This window comes from Bison bison, unplaced genomic scaffold (genome assembly GCF_000754665.1).
Source record: "Bison bison bison isolate TAMUID 2011002044 unplaced genomic scaffold, Bison_UMD1.0 scf7180017864498, whole genome shotgun sequence".
Lineage (NCBI taxonomy): Eukaryota > Metazoa > Chordata > Mammalia > Artiodactyla > Bovidae > Bison > Bison bison.
In genome coordinates, this window is record NW_011495057.1 from 7,248,117 (window position 1) to 7,268,101 (window position 19,985).

Here is a 19,985-nt window from a genome sequence, read left to right on the forward strand (position 1 = left end):
CATCGAGCTGGTGATGCCATCCAGCCATCTCATCCTCTGTTGTCCCCTTCTCCTCCTGCCCCCAATCCCTCCCAGCATCAGTCTTTCCCAGAGTCAACTCTTCGCATGAGGTGGCCAAAGTATTGGAGTTTCAGCCTCAGCATCAGTCCTTCCAATGAACACCCAGGACTGATTTCCTTTAGAATGGACTGGTTGGATCTCCTTGCAGTCCAAGGGACTCTCAACAGTCTTCTCCAACACCACAGTTCAAAAGCATCAATTCTTCGGCACTCAGCTTTCTTCACAGTCCAACTCTCACATCCATACATGACCACTGGAAAAACCATAGCCTTGACTATATGGACCTTTGTTGGCAAAGTAATGTCTCTGTTTTTGAATATGCTATCTAGGTTGGTCATAACTTTCCTTTCAAGGAGTGTCTTTTAATTTCATGGCTGCAGTCATAAAGGGGGTCAATCAACTGATACTTTCCAAGAAGAGATTTTGTCTGTTGTTGGGCACATGGTAGAAATACACCCATCAGGTATTTTATATTCATCTGGCATCACTGACTCAATGGACATGAGTTTGAGTAAACTCCGGAAGATGGTGATGGACAGGGAAGCCTGGCGTGCTGCAGTCCATGGGGTTGAACAGAGTCGGACACGACTGAACTGAACTGATTATCTCACCAGCATTCCCTATGACAGTGACACTTCAGGTTAGTATGGCTTTCTTTTCCAGTTTTCCAGTTTTTTCCTTTGAATAAAAAAATTATACATTTTTTTCTCTCAGTGATGAAAAACTATTTAAACAACAACTGTAAAACTGCAAGGTAAAAACAAAAGTAGAAATGGACCTATATTTTTAATGCCTTTACTGCTTTTATGCCATAGAGGTCAACCAGTTCACATGCTATTAGTCTGGAGACACTGTGAAGAGTAGCGAACTATCAGTGGGAGCATTATCTCACTTGCCAAGTTCACTGAGGTTACCTCCCAAAATACATGATTGGAGATTACTGGTTCCAAAGATGAAGAACTGCAACAACCAAATCATTATTAAGACTAATATTTTGGCCAATCCTTGTTTATAATGCCTGTTTGAAAAAGGCAGTAAAACAAATCTAAATTTATATGTTGTTTTAAAGATATAAAAGGCAAAATTATTCAAAAATTCTTAGCAGTAAAGAGATGGACCAAGTGATAATCAGACAAATGCAAAAACAAAGCAGAAAAAAGAAGACAGGTATGGCTATATAAAGGACAGACAAAATGGAATTTAGGGCCCAAAGCACTAAAAGTCATCAAGCAAGTTTTTATTTCTTATAAAAACTAAAATCCAAACTAGAGAATAGAGCAGTTTTAAGCAGACATCAATATGGCCTGAAATACAGAAATCCAAAATGCTACAGAAAGTGACAAATACTAAACATAGTAAAACACTAGGTATTTGAAGAATAAAGCTTAACAGGATTAAAAAAAAGTGTATGCTATAACGAAGTGAATAAATAGTCTATAACAATAAATCAAAAAGTTAGGTCTCTGAACAGAAAAATAGACTTTTAACTACTCTGCTGAAGAAAAAAAGAAAAAAAGTAAAAGAAGAAAAGGACACATAACTTCAGATATGAAATAGATTTTTAAAATGCTATATGGAACTTTCTATCAATAAATTTTTTAAATGTTAGATACTTCTTCAGGAAGATGTGAATTATGAAAATTGGTCAAAAAGAAGGACAAGGTCTAAATACACCAAGTCCTACTGGGGAAAGCCTGTCCTTACAATGGTAAAATTGTAGAAATGTAACAAATTTTTGTGAGTTGATAATCCCAAGTTTATATAAATTATTCCAAAGCACAAAACAATGGCAGTCTTCCTAATTCTTTATTTGCAGCCAGAATAAATTTAGGACTAATTCTGAACAAGAATAATGGAAAAATACAAAAGTATAAAAAATTTTCATGTAAAGTCTTAAGTAAAAATCACAGCAAATCAAATACATCAGTCCACTAAAAGAATACCATTATGACCAAGTTGCTTCAGTCGTGTCCTACTCTTTGCGACCCAGTGGATTGTAGCCCGTCAGGCGCCTCTGTTCACGGGATTCTCCAGGCAACAATACTGGAGTGGGTAGCCATTCCCTTCTCCAGGGGATTTTCCTCACGCAGGGATCAAACCCGTGTCTCCTGCATTGCAGGCAGATTCTTTACCACTGAGCCACCAGTGATCAAGAAGGGTTTATTCCAAAAGTTTGAGTCAATATTGGAAAACCTAATGGCATATTTCTCTATATTAATGGATTAATATTTTATTATCTCTATGGATGAAGGAAATGCATTTTATAAAATTCAACACGAACACTCATAAAATCTCTAAGTAAAAGCTATATCTATACTTATTGTTATACATAATGGTGAAATACACAAAACCATCCTATTATAAAAATGATTAAAGCATACAATTTACATTACTACTAACTACACAGGAAATAAACTACGTATTGATTTTGGAATAAGGAAAAAACTCATTATATACAAAAATGATTATCAGAAAAATCTGAGAAAATCATTTAAAAGCTATTGAAAATCATACAAGAGTAAAATGAGGGTTAGAAACAAGATAGATGAATAAACATGAATAAATTTCCAATACAGTGGTAAAAGAATCACTTGAAATAAATGCTGCAAAAGTAGACTGTTTTAATGAAATTAAAATTATAATAAAATGTCTAATGAAACTTTATGAAAGTGTATATATGATTGAAAAGTGAAAGAGATTATAATATTAGATGGGATAATAGATGAAGCTATTAACTCTTCACAGCTGTGTAAAATTTCCAAGAAAAATTGTTACAGAACTTGACAAAGCTTTCTAAAATTAATGCACAAAAGAAATATAAACATACAAAATTTTTATTAGAAGTAAAGAACAGTGGGAGAAATGGCTTGTCAGAAATGATATTCTAGTATAAAGATCTCGTAATGTGCAGGAATTAAGTAAATGACCAATGGAACAGAATAAATAATCTAGAAACAATCATACATTTCTATGGGAATTGTGTTTAAGACAAAGGTTGGTTATGATTGGGTTAATGAGTGGTGCTTAGAAAATAGACCACGTATCTATAAGTATTTTAAAAGTTATATTTCTACCTCATACAAAATAATTTCCAGGTGAATTAAAGAGCTAAATAAGTGCAAAGCAAAAAAAAAAAAAAAAAAAAAAAAAAAAGACAACAACAGAGGATAGTAATTGTATAATTTGGAGGTGAGAAGACCCTCTGAAAAACCTACAGTTGAAAATACTGAGAGTAGATCACAAAAAACAAATGTTTATCAGTAAAACATCATAGGCAAATTTACAAGTTTGGCAAAAGACCAGAAAAAAAAAGGCATGTAAGTCCTTACTAATCAACTGGAGAAAGCCAACTAATTTAATAGGGAAACATAGGCAATTCAAAGAAACACAAATGGCTAATAAACATAAGAAAAAAAAAATCACCAACTAATCTCATTAGTGACCAGAAAAGTCTTAATTACATGAGATTATTTTATGTTGTCTATCATAATGGCAAGACTTTTAAACACGTGTAATGTTTCAGCTTGTTGAAGATGAGGATGCATACACTTCTATAACAGTGTTGTTGGGAGAGTCAATTGGAGTAGTATTTATTAGGGCAATTTGGCCATGTCTCATTAAAATTTAAAATGCACACATTTTTATCATGAAAAATAACCCATTTCACAGAGATTCTAGCACTTTGTATGCAAGTTTATTATTGGCAATGTTGCAGAAGTGACTCAAATCACTAGAAACGACCTAGAAAAACATGCTTCTGGATGGGTTCCATTAACCACGTTTATAAATATAGTTTTCAAGGTTTTATTACATCACATGGTTACAATCACTTTACAGAGTATTTGAAACTAGTATGTGGCCTAACTTAAAGGCTACCTTCCAAAGAAAAAAGAAAAAAATCCTTGGCTAGATTGTCTTACATTCTGTGGTTACTATTTTGAGCAGCATAAAATCATTTTGCTAAAGAAGGAAGTTGCTGGCTTTTAGAAAGCCTTATCATCTTTTAGCTAAAAGGCACTTTAGAGTAACATTAAAACACTTATAATTTTAGCCATATTTAATTAACTACTCTCCATGTTCTTTAATCTAGCAATTCCATCTCCAAACATCTCATTTAGAGAATTCTCCCAGGCAGAGAAACATGCACAAGGCTATTAACCGATTGTAGCATTTTCTACCGTAGCGAAAAAATCGGAAACAACCAGTTCCTTAGGAAATGGTTACACTCTATGGCCATATTAAGGAATAGTACATAGCAATTAAAAAGGATGAGGTAGATATATACACTAATATGAAAAAACTTCCAAGATTCACTCCTAGTGAAAAAGACAAGTTACAGAAAATACATAATGTATCACCCCACTTTCATGAAAACAAAACAAAATAAATTCTTTATGGAAATCTGTGTGTAAAAATGCTTTTTTGGAAAAGACTATAAATTACATATCATTAATAAACAGCTAAACAGAAGTTACTCCTGTATCAAAGCAGGGGGCTTCTAATTTCTGGTTCCCATTTTTTTTTCCCCACAAAGGAAACCTAGTCATGCATTTCACTCCAGCAAAATACAGAAGTTTTGAAAACAACTGTGTTTACATTGACTCATTGTGAATATATAAAATGCTTACTATTAGTGCTAAAAATTAGTACATTGCAAATTTGGTTACAGACCACTACAATAAAGTGAATATCACAATAGTCAGTCACAAAATTTTGAGACATATAGTTATGGTTATACTATACTGTATTAAGTATGCAATAGCATTATGTCTAAAATGTGCACATACTTTAATTAAAAAGTACTTTATTGTTAAAAATTGCTAACCATCATCTAGCCTTCAGTGAGTGATAATCATTTTTGCTGGTGCAGTTTAAAATGTTGCAGAAATTACCAAAATGTGTAAACTTGACTCAGTGGACATCAGTTTAAGCAAACTCCAGGAGATGGTGAAGGACAGTGAAGCCTGGCACGCTGCAGTCCATGGGGTCGCAGATTTGGACATGACTGAGCGACTGAATCACCACCAAAACCTGATTGGATGCTTGGTAAAATGGCACGAGAGATGTGCTTCACGCAGGGTTGCCACAAATGTTCAATTTGCTAAAAAAAGGCAGCACCTGTGAAGCCCAATAAGGCATAAAAGGGCATAAAAGGCATAAAACGAGGTTTCCCCGTGTTAGAGATGAATGTGCACGTTCAGTCGATCAGTTGTGTCCGACTCTTTGTGACCCCATGCACTGTGGCCCCCCCAGGCGCCTCTGTCCATGGGATTTCCCAGGCAAGAATACTGGAGTGGGTTGCCATTTCCTTCTCCAGGGGATCTTTCTGATCCAGGAATCAAACCCGAGTCTCCTGAATTGGCAAATGGGTTATCACTGAATCGTCAGGGAAGCTCCTGTGTTAGAAATAGTCTGCCACTGAACTTCGATCCTAAGACAATAATTGGAAGTGTTTGTTACCTGAGTGCTATGAATTTTAAATGTTGAGATATTTGAATTTAAAAAGACAGTTTTTACTTGAATATACAGTAGTACAGAGGTGCAGTCTTAAGACCCATTTTAAAAAGACTATTCCAATCAGCAAATTCACTAAGTTTCATTATGAAATTCCAGAGATAAGCTCTGGCATTTAAAGATTAGAAAAGTGAGAAGAAAATATTGCTTACAGAGCAAATCGATAGAAAAGTAAATTTCAGTCTCTAGTATGAAATTAAAGCAAAATACCACGTGGAGTTAGAAGACGTATACTGTATTAAGTTTTTTCCAAAGTGTACAATGTAAGTAAATGTAATGTGATAATGATCATAAGGGATATAGGAAAAAGCAGTGAGGATTTTCCAAGATTCTTAAAATTCATTTATGAACCACAGTGTGCACTGTTTTACAAAATTGAATAAGGTGATTTTGCTTTTCTGTCCTCTGTGACCACATCAGCTAACGCTGTACCGTGTGCCTGAACTTCGTGGAGTAGATTTTAAGTGCTCTCACCACATACATGCAGACACAAAGTGTAACTATGTAAGGTGATACACGTGGTAAATGGCATGACTGTGGAAATCATTTCATAACGTATACATACAAGTCATCACATCGTATGCTTCAAATATACAAAATTTTATTTGTCCATTATACCTCTTTAAGAAAGTTAGGGAAAAAATTGGTCCAGTTAATGAACAGAAGTCAAGCCCACGTGTATTTCACTAGATACATCAAACAATGGCTTTGATGGATTGCCTGGGAATTCCCAGCATGCACTGCACTTTCCATGGCCAAGTCTATCCCTTTTTGGTGAGGTTTTCCTGCTGTGGGTGCTCTAGTGCAGTGGTCCCCAACCTTTTTGATACCAGGGATCGATTCTATCAAAGACAATTTTTTCACAGAATGGAACTAGATAGTTTCGGAATGATTCACACACATAGTATCTATGATGCTACTGTAATCTGACAGGAGGGAGGTCAGACAGTAATGTGAGTGATAGGGAGTGGCTGTAAATACAGATATAGGTCTGTGGCCTGGAGGTTGGGGACCCCTGTTCTAGTGGGAAGAGCCTGTTAGAGTCAGCGCAACTACAGACAGGAGCAGAAGGGAATAAAAGCTCAAATGCTGTTAAGAATTACACAGAGTTCACTGATGTGATTTGCATATACCATCTTCAGTGCAGTCGATTCCTGGGTGGCTTGACGTTTTCCTTCTATGATCAGGTTTTCTCCACTGCTCACCGGACACGGCTGGCTGCCATGCTAAGGGCTTTTTGATGGTGAACAGCGCAATAACCAATTCATACTTTTGTACTGCAGTTCTCAATGCAACTCCAGGACCTGGGATTTTTGCAACATTCAAAGCATCTCAAGTAGAAAAGAAAAAAGTTCAAACCAGTCACCAGATCCAAAATTAGCATTTTATTCAGAACGCTGGGGTCAGAGGTGTATCATTTATATTCTGGTACACAATACAGAGGCAAAGCTGTTGTCAGAAGTCTCTCCAGTTTAAAAGCTTTTTTTTTTTCATTTTTTTTTAAAAACACACACTGCAGTAGTACCACCAGTGTCAGGTCACCCCTTTCATTTCTTGTCTTTCCTTTTTTTTTGTTTTTTTTTGGTACAAATTATGTAAAACATTTGTGCTAAGAACTTTTCTCCCTCCCCAAACAAAAAGAGAAAATAAAAAATAAAAAAAAATTAAAAAATTAAAAATTGAGTATTCTAACTACAGCTCAACAATTGAATCAAATGTCACTTTGTTTTGTAAATACTTTATCCATAACGAAAGATATAAACATGCAAAAAACCTGAATCCATAGTCCAAATAATACATACACATGTTCTGAAGTTTCTGCACTTCTCCATAGACTATGCCAATAAAACATTATGTACACATACCATTTTTACAGTGAAGTGGAAAAAATACAGTAAATAAAAAAGTGTACATGGATTAAGACCAAAATGTGTCTAACATTCTAGTTTATGAAAAAATTCAATTTTGCTACAAATTGGTGATATGAAAACTCCCTTTATTTGCAACCAGCTGCGTAAGTTTTAAGATTTTAGTGGAAAAAAAAAAAAAAAACAAGAAACTAAAGTCTAAAACTAGAAATAATGTACATTTTCCAATCTCATGGTCTCAGCCCCCAAGGTAATAAAATTGCTCCATGAGTGGTTGGTTTGTCTGTTTAATTCCATATTTTTAATAAAAGCAAATGCGATGTAACAAAAGCGTGTCGAAGCATATCATGGTTTAACTTACTGCTCCCACCACAAAATATTTTGTCTTTTACTTATCATTTCAGAAATCAGTACCATTAAAGCCTTAAACATAAAACTAATTCCAATCTGAAAAAGGTACAAAAAGGCACATAAAATCCCAGTGCTTCTGTACTGTAAAATTCAAGTGTAACTGAGCTCAGTGTTTTCCAAACAGTATTGGATCACCGATATTCCCTCTGAGCCCAAATTGGTTTGCAGCCTCTGCCAAAGCCTCCAGCAAGCACTGTGCTAGTAGACTACAAAGTTAAAGCCTAGCTTCTGAATGCTTTTTGGGAATATCAGTTGCAATTGTTTGTACTTGTCCAAAAACCAAGTTCACCCTGAAGTTCAGTCATCACCTCCACCGTACATGTCAGCGAGTTTCTTGAAGCGGGGCCCCCAGTCGTTCAGATAGTCATAGTCCTGCTCACCTCCACTACTGGAGGAATTAAGTGAGCTCAAGGACCCGGCCGTGGAGCCACTGCCTTCATAGTCAAAGACTAAGAGGGAGTCGTAGGGCGGAGCGGTGGGATCGTTGTCAGCAGCTTTAAGGCCCTGCAGTTGGAAGACACGGAAAGGATGAAAAGAGGGTTACAGTGAGCGAATCCACAAGCAGACGCTAGTGGTCCCGCGGCATCAAACACCTGTTTTTAAGTTTCCACCTGCATTCCACCACATGCACAACCCAGAGAAACTGGGGTTATCACCATGCTTGAAAGTTAGACAAAAATCAATGGATGTGTTTCCTCTGCAAAGAAAGAACTGTAAGGAATCTAGCTCAGTGAGGCTGAGACATACCATGGGACGGGGTTAACTGGAGAAGGCAGTTCACAGGTCACAGAAATGAACCACCAACGGCCTGAAGCTAGAAAGGGAGGATCTTAAACGAAGTTTGGTAATACATGAGTATAACCCTGCATTGGATAGGACTAGTTTTGAATTATCACGCGTGGAGTGAGTTACATGAAACAATATGGAAGGTTATGAAATCATGTGATATGTGGACCCTGATCTGTGTAGAGTCAGAGTCATAAGATTTTGACAACGAACTGGTTTAGTGGAAATTATATGCAGGGCAAAAAGAGACATAGAAATGAGTGTCATGGCATCCCTGCCCTCTATAATTTACAACCTAGTAACAGGCATTACTATAGTATGACACAAATGATAAATAAGTAACAAGACTATGAAATTTAGGCAAAAATCATCAGGATGCTAAAAACAAATACTGATTGGCTCGGAGAGCTGGGTGTTCAAGGAAGAAGTGGCATTCTGTCGGACATAAATTTGGAAGGTATCAAAGGAAGAACAAAGACAGGCCAGATGTGATTATATACAAGGAAAGTTAGTCACTAAGTTAATAAAGAACGGAGTGACTTCTACCATCCACAGACTCTAGAAAAGTCATGATCCAATATCAATACACAGTATAAATATTGGGGAAGTGGAACCCAAAAATCTAAAATTATATATATATATATATATATATAAATACACACACACACACACAGGGCTCTTAAAATTAACTGAAAAAATAAGAACGAGTGAAATGACTATCAATAAACTTAACTCTTGCACAAAGATGCTTTTTTATATATAACTCATGTATCTGTATGGAGAAGGCAATGGCACCCCATTCCAGTACTCTTGCCTGGAAAATCCCATGGACGGAGGACCCTGGTGGGGTGCCATTTATGGGGCTGCACAGAGTTGGGCACGACTGAAGTGACTTAGCAGCAGCAGCATGTATCTGCAGCTAATTCATAATTACTATATAAAACCTTAAGAATTTAATGTATGTCTATTTGCCACATACTAATGGACATGAGTCTGAGTGAACTCCAGGAGTTGGTGCTGGACAGGGAGGCCTGGCGTGCTGAGATTCATGAGATCGCAAAGAGTTGGACACGACTGAGCGACTGAACTGAACTGAAGTATTTATTTACTTTTTTCCCATTTCCATTCTAGCAGTCCAAGATAAACCACAGTTAGTCTCTAAACAGTCACTCTCTCTCCCCACAACTCTGCTTTTTTAAATTTTGGTGGGCTCATTGTGGCTCCTCTTGTCCAAGATGTGATGAACTGTCTTATCTTTAGATCAATCCTTCCAATCTACTTATGTTTCATAAATACCTAATATGTTTTTTTTTGTTGTTTTTTAATAGGAGGAAGAGGAAAAACAGCATGAAAATTATGGTCAGTATGTGTAGTGTTAAGAGGTCAGACACTGGGGTGACACCTCAGCTCTGCACAGTACAAGTTTTGGCTCAGTTGCACCAGCCCTATTTCCTAATCTGCAACTGTAATCACAGTAATACAATCATTATGAAGTGCAAATAAAATAAAGGTGACCCAAGGGTATCTCCCCACAGGATCTGGCACTTGTTACAGCTCAGGAATATTAGTGAATTTTTTTTTAATTTAAGTTTAGATTAAAAAAAATTCTTGCTTTGGAATTTGAAAAAAGAAAAATAAATGTGGAGACATGCTTTAAGGGAATGATCGAAGGCAAAAGGAGAAGGGGACAGCAGAGATTGAGATGGTTAGATAGTATCACCAACTCAATGGACAAGAATTTGAGCAAACTCCAGGAGACAGTGAAGAAGAGGGGAGCCTGGCATGTTGCAGTCCATGGGGTTGCAGAGTTGGACAAGACTTAGAGATTAAACAAAAACAACAAGGGTTTTAAGAAACAAAATGGCAGCTGCTTGACTTCAACCAAAAACTTGAAAAAAGTACATACTAACACTTCCTCACGCCCGAGTCTGTCTCCCCAACAATCCTAACCTTTAGTTAAATACCACTTTTCATCTTCTCAAGTACACTATAACCCAGACATGCCTGTGTAAAATAAAGTAAGTCTTCCTCCAACTACATCCATATATAATACATAAATAATTTTAGATAGGATTTTCTTGACTATATTTACAGAATAAGCTAAAGGACAATTCTGTTAAGCCTGAGATGGGCAAACTCCAATTTCTCAAAATTCCTGATCTTTTTTTTTGTGGCAGATTGTGTTACCGTCCTCAGTGATTCACCATCCTCTCCCCATGGGTGGATCACATGTCCACAGCACCACAAGGGCCACCCTGGAGCCAGCTGACTTCCCCAACCCACGGTCAGGCTTGGCCACCCGACTGGCCCTGGCCAATGAACAGAAACAGAAGCGTGGAGACCAGAAGAGCCTAATGCTCCATCAGCCCCTCATCTTTTCCCTCTGCCTGCCAGAAGAAGGGTCTGCACCAGAGGCGAGTTTTCCTTCTGCCTGGATCCTGAAACACAGAAGACATGTGGATCATGGTATCAACACAAAACTGGAAATACAGAAAGGTGAAGCCTAAGATGAACTGGAAAGCAACAATGGTGTGGCGTCACGTGTGCCTGGATTCCGGATGAAAGCCATGGCCTATGTTCTTGTGACTTAGAATAATTACTGGAAGCTGCCTGGTTTTCACTGGGGTGTTAAAAGGCCTGAGACTTTCATTAAATGTCAACAACACCTAATTGATAGCCTCAAAATAGTTTAGTTCAGTTCCTCAGTCGTGTCTGACTCTTTGCAACCCCATGGACTGCAGCACGCCAGGCTTCCCAGTCCATCACCAACTCCCAGAGATAGCACAAACTCATGTCCATAGAGTCGGTGATGCTGTCCAACCATCTCATCCTCTGTCATAACCCTTATTCTCCTGCCCTCAAGCTTTCCCAGCATCAGGGTTTTCTCCAATGAATCAGTTCTCATCAGGTGGCCAAAGTACTGGAGTTTCAGCTTCAGCATCAATCCTTCCAATGAATATTCATGGTAGATTTCCTTTAGGATTGACTAGTTTGATCTCCTTGCAGTCCCAGAGACTCTCAAGAGTATTTTCCAAAACCACAGTTCAAAATCATCAATTCTTTAGCACTCAGTTTTCTTTATGGTCCAACTCTCCCATCAATACATGACTACTGGAAAAACCATAGCTTACTAGGCGGACCTTTGTTGGCAAAGTAATGTCTCTACTTTTTAATATGCTTTATAGTAGGTTGGTCATAGCTTTTCATCCAAGGAGCAAGTATCTTTTAATTTCATGACTGCAGTCACCATCTGCAGTGATTTTGGACCCCCCAAAAATAAAGTCTGCCACTGTTTCCACTGTTTCCCCATCTATTTTCCATGAAGTGTTGGGACCAGATGCCATGATCTTAGTTTTCTGAATGTTGAGCTTTAAGCCAACTGTTTCACTCTCCTCTTTCTCTTTCATCAAGAGGCTCTTTAATTTGTTATATCAAAACAGATATAACACTGGTGATAATCTAGTCCTATACTCACCATCAAGAGTTTCAAAAGTATTTCCCCTTTTTTTCTATTGGAGCTCTACAATGTTGTATTAGTTTCTGCTGTACAGCAAAGCGAATCAGCTCTAAGTATACATATATCCCCTCTGTTTTGGATCTTCTTCTCATCTAGATCACCACAGAACACTAACTAGAGTTCCCTGTGCTATACAGTCAATTCTCATCAGTTATCTGTTTCATGCTTACGAAGGTGGCACCAGCAGTAAAGAAGCTGCCTGCCGATGCAAGAGACGCAGGTTCGATCCCTGGGTCAGGAAGATCCCTTTAAGTAGGAAATGGCAACCCACTCCAGTATTCTTGCCTGGAAAATTCGATGAACAGAGGAGCTTGGCAGGCTACAGTCCATGGGGTCGAAAAGAGTCAGACGTGACTGAGCACAGCACAGCAGTGTATATGTGTCAATCCTAAACTCCCAGTCCATCCCACCCCATTTCCCGCTTGGTATGCATGTTTGTTCTCTATGTCTGTGTCTCTATTTTCTGCTTTGCAAACAGGTTCATCATCACTTTTCTATATTTCACATATATGCATTAATATATGGGATTTGTTTTTCTCTTTCTGACTTACTTCACTATCTATGACAGTTTTTAGATTCATCAAAAATATTTCTTAAAATTTTTTAACTCCTACCGTGGCTTTCTGATCATTCTGATAGTTGCTGAATCTATGTTTTATTTCTACATTAAAAAAAGAGGTTAAGGCTATAAAACCCATGAGAGGTCACTACTAGCCAAAACATCAAACGCTGTCTCAGGTTCTTCTGATTACAAAAGGGCAAATCCCACTGAACTTTTCAAGAATTCTTAGGCAAGCCATCTTTCTGAGCTGAAGGTTAAGTACTTTAAGTCCCTGCCACTTGGTGAGCACCGATTTTTATCCGAGAATAAAACATGACTTTTCTGGGTAAGGCATTATATAAATTCCGGGTACTATTTTGGTAATTCTAAAAAGATCATAGTCAAGTCCCTAGAAACTGATCTTGACAGGCAGGCAACCAAAGCGAACACACAGATAAATCCGGAGTGGTGGGGGCACAGAAGCTCTGGTTTTTCCTTATGGAATTCCTTTTTTTTTTTAATTTATTTTTGGCTGTGCTGGGTCTTTGTTGCTGTGTGGGTTTTCCCTAGTTGTGCTGAGTAGGGGCTACTCTTTGTTGCAGGGCACAGGCTTCTCATTGTGGAGGCTTCTCTTGTTGCAGAGCACAGGCGCTTGGGTTCAGTAGCTGTGACACACAGGCTTAGTTGCTCCACAGGACATAGAATCTTCCGAGGGCAGGAATGAAACCCAAGTCCCTTGCGTTGGCAGGCGGATTCTCATCTACTGTACCACCAGGGAAGTCCCTGGGATTCCTTTATTTGTTGGTGTGGACACCATTTCACATGTCTGACACACTTTTGCCAAATTTACAAAAAAACTGTATGTGTTTCTCTCTCCCTATTGGGTCTGACTACATCTATAAGAGGATGTGTTTGTTCCACCTTTCCTGGAGAGGCAGATCTTGAACTCTGGATAAATCTGAACTAGTTTCTGCAGTCAGCTACCTCTGTCATACCAAAGCTGCAGCTCTGGCTGAATTCTTGCTGAGCTTGTATTTATAGACTTCTGATCCCATGTTTTATGGTGGAGGCATGCTTTACAGGGACCATAAACATTCACATTCTTGTGTGAAGGAACACATTAGGAATATAAAACCCAAGAGTCAGTCCCTAACTGTCAGTCCCCCTACTGTCTCAAATCTACTGCCTCAGTTCAGGTCATCATTACACCCTGCTTCAAAGTGTTAGTTGTTCAAGTCGTGTCCAACTCTTTGCAACTCCATGGACTGTAGCCCACCAGGCTCCTCTGTCCATGGAGTTCTCCAGGCAAGAATACTGAAGTGGGTTGCCATTTCCTTCTGCAGGGGATCTTCCTGACCCAGGGATGGAACCCGGGTCTTTTGCACTGCAGGCAAATTCTTTACTGTCTGAGCCACCACAGAAGATCTCCAGGGAACATCCTGCCTGGACCATGGCAAAAGCTTCTTTAGCGGGTTTCCATGTCCCCAGGACTCTATCTGCTTCTATCTTGCCAACTACTGTTGGTTCCTCTCTCAGACATTATTTGATGTCACACCCCCAACCCCAAGTAAAACTTTCTGACTGCTATCCCCTGTAGCAATGCTTCCAAAATAAGGGAGGAGTCCCCCTGGGGGTATGCAAGATGATTTTTAAATGGTGCGTGTGTGTGTGTTAGTTGCTCAGTCGTGTCAGACTCTTTGCGACCCCAAGGACTATAACCCTCCAGGCTCCTCTGCCCATGGGATTCTCCAGGCAATAGTACTGGAGTGGGTTACCATTTCCTTAAACGGTGCACAGGCATTTTAAAACAATTATTTTTATTTAAAAGAAGTTAAAATTGATAAAATATTTAAATGCATCATAAAAGCTGTTTGCAGACATGGAAAAGACTAGGAGGTGTTACTTAAATGCCTGAAGCTGGATGTTAGGGTAACCTATAGTATACAGTCAAAACCCTTCAAGAAGCAGTCATTTCACCTTTCCCTTGCAACTCTTCTCAATTCGAGCAACCATAACTGAATTATTCACTAAATTATTCAGCAAAATCCCCTCAAACCTAAAAACATCTTACTTTTGGAGTATCTCCATGTTATTTACATATTCATTTCCTGCTAGCTGAAACGTGATTCCCTTTGTTTAAAATGTCCTATGTCATATTTTTTTTCATTTGATTAATTTCCATCCATCTATCCATCTGTTTAAAGGCCATTAAAAATGTCACTTCTGTTTCCTGGAATTCTTCCCCAAACCGTGACTGAGAGTAGTTCCTGTGGTCTCTCTGGTCCTCTTTATTTCTATCACCATACTTTGGTTGTACTGGATCATGACATCCCTTTCTGCTGAGGTGGTTCTGTACTCATTTCAGATGCTGCACACGCTGCTTGACATCCAACAGCTATTCTAGATGGTAATTTGTACTACTGTCCTGGGCTTAGTTTGCTCACATTGGCACCTTGCTCATGTTTATATTTATACCTTTCAGAAGAAGCCAGGATTTAGTTTTAAAATATCTGCAAATATAAAAGTATATCATGATCACGTGAAAGTGAAATTCTGTGACTTATGAGTGCCAACATTACTATATCCTTTTCTGGAGAATTCACTTTACTTCAGCTTTTTTTTTTTTGGAACTAGAGTATTTTACTTGTTTTATTTACAATTAAAGGGCAGTACAAAGTTTTTACTCCTGAATAGCAGCTGTAATGATAATATGATACTGACAGTAATTAAGAGATTTTACAGTCACTATACTAAGCACTTTATGTGGACTGTATTATTTCAATCTTAAAAGAAGGGTCTATTATGATCCCTGTTTCATAAATAAGGAAACTAGAAATCTAAGTGATTGCATCCAAGGACCCTAACCTTGTACAAGGTAACAGAGCTGTTAAATGAGGCACCTGGATTTGAACTTCAACACAAAAGAATATATTAAATTTAATTACTGGAGAAAAAAGGCAAATATTTTAAACTTTGGTAGTTTTAAATACGTTATTCCAGGAGTGCCTTCCATACATTTTAAAATAATATTGACTGAAAGTTGGTCTTTTAACAGAAATATGCCCTTGGTTTTTATATTTCTGAGACAAAGAAATACACAGGATTAATATAGTTATTGGAGGTATGCTAATATCTACTGTTGGCCTGAGATTAAATTACTTTTAGTTTCAACTTTTCACCCTCCGAAGATCTTATTTAGAAGTCTCAAAACAGGATGAAATTCTGTGCTTGAAATTCAAAATGTGTGATTTATTTTACGTTATCTACTAGTCTAGAAATGTTATCATTTTTGAGATTCATTATTTAAATAAACAAAGTAGAAACTGTTCTCATGAGCTTACCTATTCTTTACATCTATAAAAACACTCCAATTATAATCTCCACTATATTCTTCCTTTGGAACATTCAGTACTATGCTAAATCAAATAAAACCTAGATATAAAGAAATCTGTTTGCATTTTAAATGTAGTTATAGGTGCCTTCAACTCAAAACTTTACCTGTATTTATTTTTATCAGTCTAGTTATAGAAAGATACCAAACAAGTCTACACAGTGAGTTTGAATCTTATCTCTGATTTGGGTCTTTTAACAGTTTGATTCCACTGAACTTTCTCACAGAACTGATCGTCACACCCCTGGACCCACTTTGTAGTTGTTTTCTGTGAGCCCTTAAACGCCTTAGACTTTCTTCTTTCTGTGTCCAAAAGTAGGGCATTTCTAGGTACAGACTCAGGGTTCCCCTTTCTCCTCTCCTCCACATTTCTGTGTCTTACAATCACATCCAGTTTTGAGGATTTAGCAGTCATTTGGGGAATGATTTCCAAACGCGGTCCTCTTGTCCATTCGTGTACTCACCAAACCAGTTTGCCCACAAGGGTCCCCCAGGGATGCACATTCCCTCCTCTGGACCACCGGAGGGCCCTGAGGTTATGAGAAGGGAAGCTTGGATAGGAGTAATGGAGGGAGGTGAGTTGCAGGTACAAGCGGATGCCGCTGGACGGCGCCCATCCTTACTCTGTGTGCCTGACCCTTCACGGGCAACTAATATCTAGAAAAAGAGGAAAGGGTGTTCCAGGCAGGAAAAACAGTGTGGGGCCTGGCGCTGGCATGGAATTACAAGCTGAGATAAGGAACTACAAGTAGAGGTCTCTGTTGCCTGCCTGTAGAATGCAGGTGGGGGAGGGGCCTGAGAGGAAGCTGGATCGCTGAGTTAAGAACCAGATCCAACGGGGGCATCCAACGGGGAGAGTTCAGATACTGGAATGTTTGCCTGGTATGGAGATCATGCTAGGAGCAACTTGGGGAACTCACACCGAGAGCCTCGCCCTCTATTGTCTTATCCATGTATCACTGGCAGTGGATATACACAGTAGCTATATGGCAGTTATCTGCTGAATGAATGATCCTCAACCAAGCTCAAGAGGACTGCCAAATGAGCCATTTCTAACAAAGGCAGACAACTTTCAAATTATGAATGGGCTGTATTTCAGAAGTTGATGTGCAAAGTCAGTTGTTCGGAACAAACTTTTTCATTTAGGTATTCACACGTTTGTTATAATCTCCAGCCGCTTTTGAAACTGTGTACCTGAGAAAGGAGATTTCCACATTGAAATTCCTACTGTGTACCTCTTCCTACTGTGCCATTAGAACGGTTGGGTAACTGAACCTTATTACCTAAATACTCTCCTCTCTTTACTGAAGGAAGTCCAGTCATATTTTTTCAAAAACGGGGACTTCCCTGGGGGTTCAGTGGCTAAGAATCCGCCGGCCAATGCAGGGGACACAGGTTCGATCCCTGGTCTGGGAAGATTTCCACGTGCTGTGGGGCAACTAAGCCCATGCGCTGCAACTACTGAAGCCCAAGTACCCTAGAGCCCGCGCTCCACAACGAGAGAAGCCACTGAAATGAGCAGCTCTCGCTCCGCACTAGAGAGTAGCCCCTACTCGCTGCAACTGGAGAAAAGCCGCACGGCAACGAAGAACCAGCACAGCCAAAAGTAAATAAATAAATGACGCATGCCCCACCCCTGTCCCAGTCCTTGAACTCCTTGAAACGACGGAATCTAGGAGCTGCTAAACACAGCAGATGCTCAGGTTACAAAAAGAAGGTCAGGAAATAACCCTCATCCCAGAGAGTGGACATGCTGACACAGCTATACCCCACGTGAGGGGTATGACCCAGGGAGTGTCCTGGTATTAATAATAACCCTTCACAGAGGTATCATAACAGCTTCAGAGAGAAGAGGATATTTGAGCTGCATCTGAAGGCTAAATGGGTATCTCCTGACAGTTAAGAAGGAAGGGCTTTGCAAAAGCTGTTGCTGTTGTAAAAGTTGTTGTTGTTCAGTCGCTCAGTTGGAAAAGTTAATTTATAGTTAAGTCTGTGATGCTTGTGAGGGATTACAAATAGTTTGGTGGGGCTACAGCACAAGAAGGGAATATGGATGGAAAGGAGGGCAGGACAGATTACAAACAGCCTTAGAAATGACCCTTAGTGCTTGAACTTTCTCTTGAGAAAAGAGGAGTGTCCCGACAGAATGGAAGAGTCCCACAGAACAGTGATACTTCAGGGAAACCCTCAGGTGAGTATTAGTTGAATTTCACTGAAGCCAGAATTCTTGCTTTATGAAAGTCCAACAACCACAGGAATTAATAATAAGGATGAAAGCTAAATTAGAAGTAAACTCATCAAGCATGCTTACATATTCAAAAATATCTAGTTATATATGTGTGTGTGTGTGTGTATGTATACTCCTGCTAATTCCCCTAACCAAGCCTATTGTATAAATAATCTGGAAAAGTCAGGACATATTTTTACACATAAAGGAGTTACCTAGGCTTTGTTTTTGCCTTCTGTCAGCTTTTAAATCATGTCTACTACAAATTAACCTATTAGCTATTTAACAGAATTGAATAGATATGTTCAAAAAGCATATTTTTTAGGAAGCATATGTACTTTAGGAATAGATAGTAATGAATGTTTGTAAAGACAGATTAGCTAATTGTGTTTCAAAACTTTTCCTACAAACTATAAGAGGATCTAAAAACCTAAGGTAGATTGATTATGTAGATGTAATATATGACTGTTTCATGGAAGCCTAGGAAATGAGGCTTCCCTGGTGGCTAAGATGGTAAAAAAAAAAAAAAAAAAATTCTGCCTGCAATATGGAGACCTGAGTTTGATCCCTGAGTCAGGAAGATCCCCTGGAGGAGGGAATGGCAACCCACTCCAGTATTCTGGCCTGGAGACTCCCATGGACAGAGGAGCCTGGTGGGCTACAGTCCATAGGGTTGCAAAGAGTTGGACATGACTGAGTGACTAACCCTTTCATTTTCAGGAAATGAATCTTATCAGCACAGGAGTGAAGGCAGTAATATACAACAGATGCTTTCCACTGTGAAAGGCACTGGGACCAATCCTGGTCTTGCTGTTTCTGAATGCCAGGACACGGCCAGAGAACATGAGTCTTGTCATATAGTCACAATCAATATCAATATGTATCATTCTCTTAAACTAACAATAAAAATTCCAAAGAAGAATTGCAGTAAAACTGTAGACATGATCAAAAGAAGCAGTATTAAATCATTTGACTTCAAAACTTCAGGATTAAATGTAGCAGAACTCTTGGTCAGTAATGAAATAAAAGAATGCCATAATAATTTTGACAGTGGAAATCATCTGTTATATTCAACAGAGAATTAGCGTGCCTCTTGCAGAAGCTCTTAAAACTCCTCAACTAGACAAGTATTTAAATCACTTACATAATATTTAATTTAGCTGTTCTTCCTGCTAATCTTATTTGATGGAACTCTCTAGTCATTGGGTGCATGTATGCTAAGTTGCTTCAGTTGTGTCTTACTCTTAGTGACCTTAAGAAATATAGCTCCTCTGTCCATGGGATTCTCCAGGCAAGAACACTGGAGTGGGTTGCCATGCCCTCCTCCAGGGGTTCTTCCCAACCCAGGGATCAAATCCGTGTCTCTTATGTCTTCTCACTTGGCAGGTGGGTTCTGTACCACTGAGTCACCTGGGTAGTCACTGAATTCTCTTCATTTGTGGGATTTAAAGGGTACAGTGTGAGGGAAATGAAAGTGAACTATTATTGCAAGTATTAGTGCTAATAAATGAAATTAGAATACACTATAATATCATTGGGGCTTTCCTGGTAGCTTATCTGGTAAAGAATCCACCTGCAATGCAGGAGACCTCAGTTCAATTCCTGAGTCAGGAAGATCCCCTGGAGAAAGGATAGGCTACCCACTCCAGTATTCTTGAGCCTCCCTGGTG

General features: G+C 38.8%; 1 protein-coding gene across 2 annotated transcripts in view; it reads right to left on the minus strand.

The window, feature by feature from the left end:
- Positions 1-6,162: 6,162 nt before the first annotated feature.
- The window catches only part of CDH2 (cadherin 2, type 1, N-cadherin (neuronal)), a 251,009-nt gene continuing 237,186 nt past the window's right edge, over positions 6,163-19,985 (minus strand). For both annotated transcript variants that reach the window (XM_010828956.1, XM_010828957.1), the window contains one exon: positions 6,163-8,357. In XM_010828956.1, the coding sequence (XP_010827258.1) occupies positions 8,151-8,357 (207 nt within the window). In that variant the 3' untranslated portion in view covers positions 6,163-8,150. The remainder of the gene's footprint in view (positions 8,358-19,985) is intronic.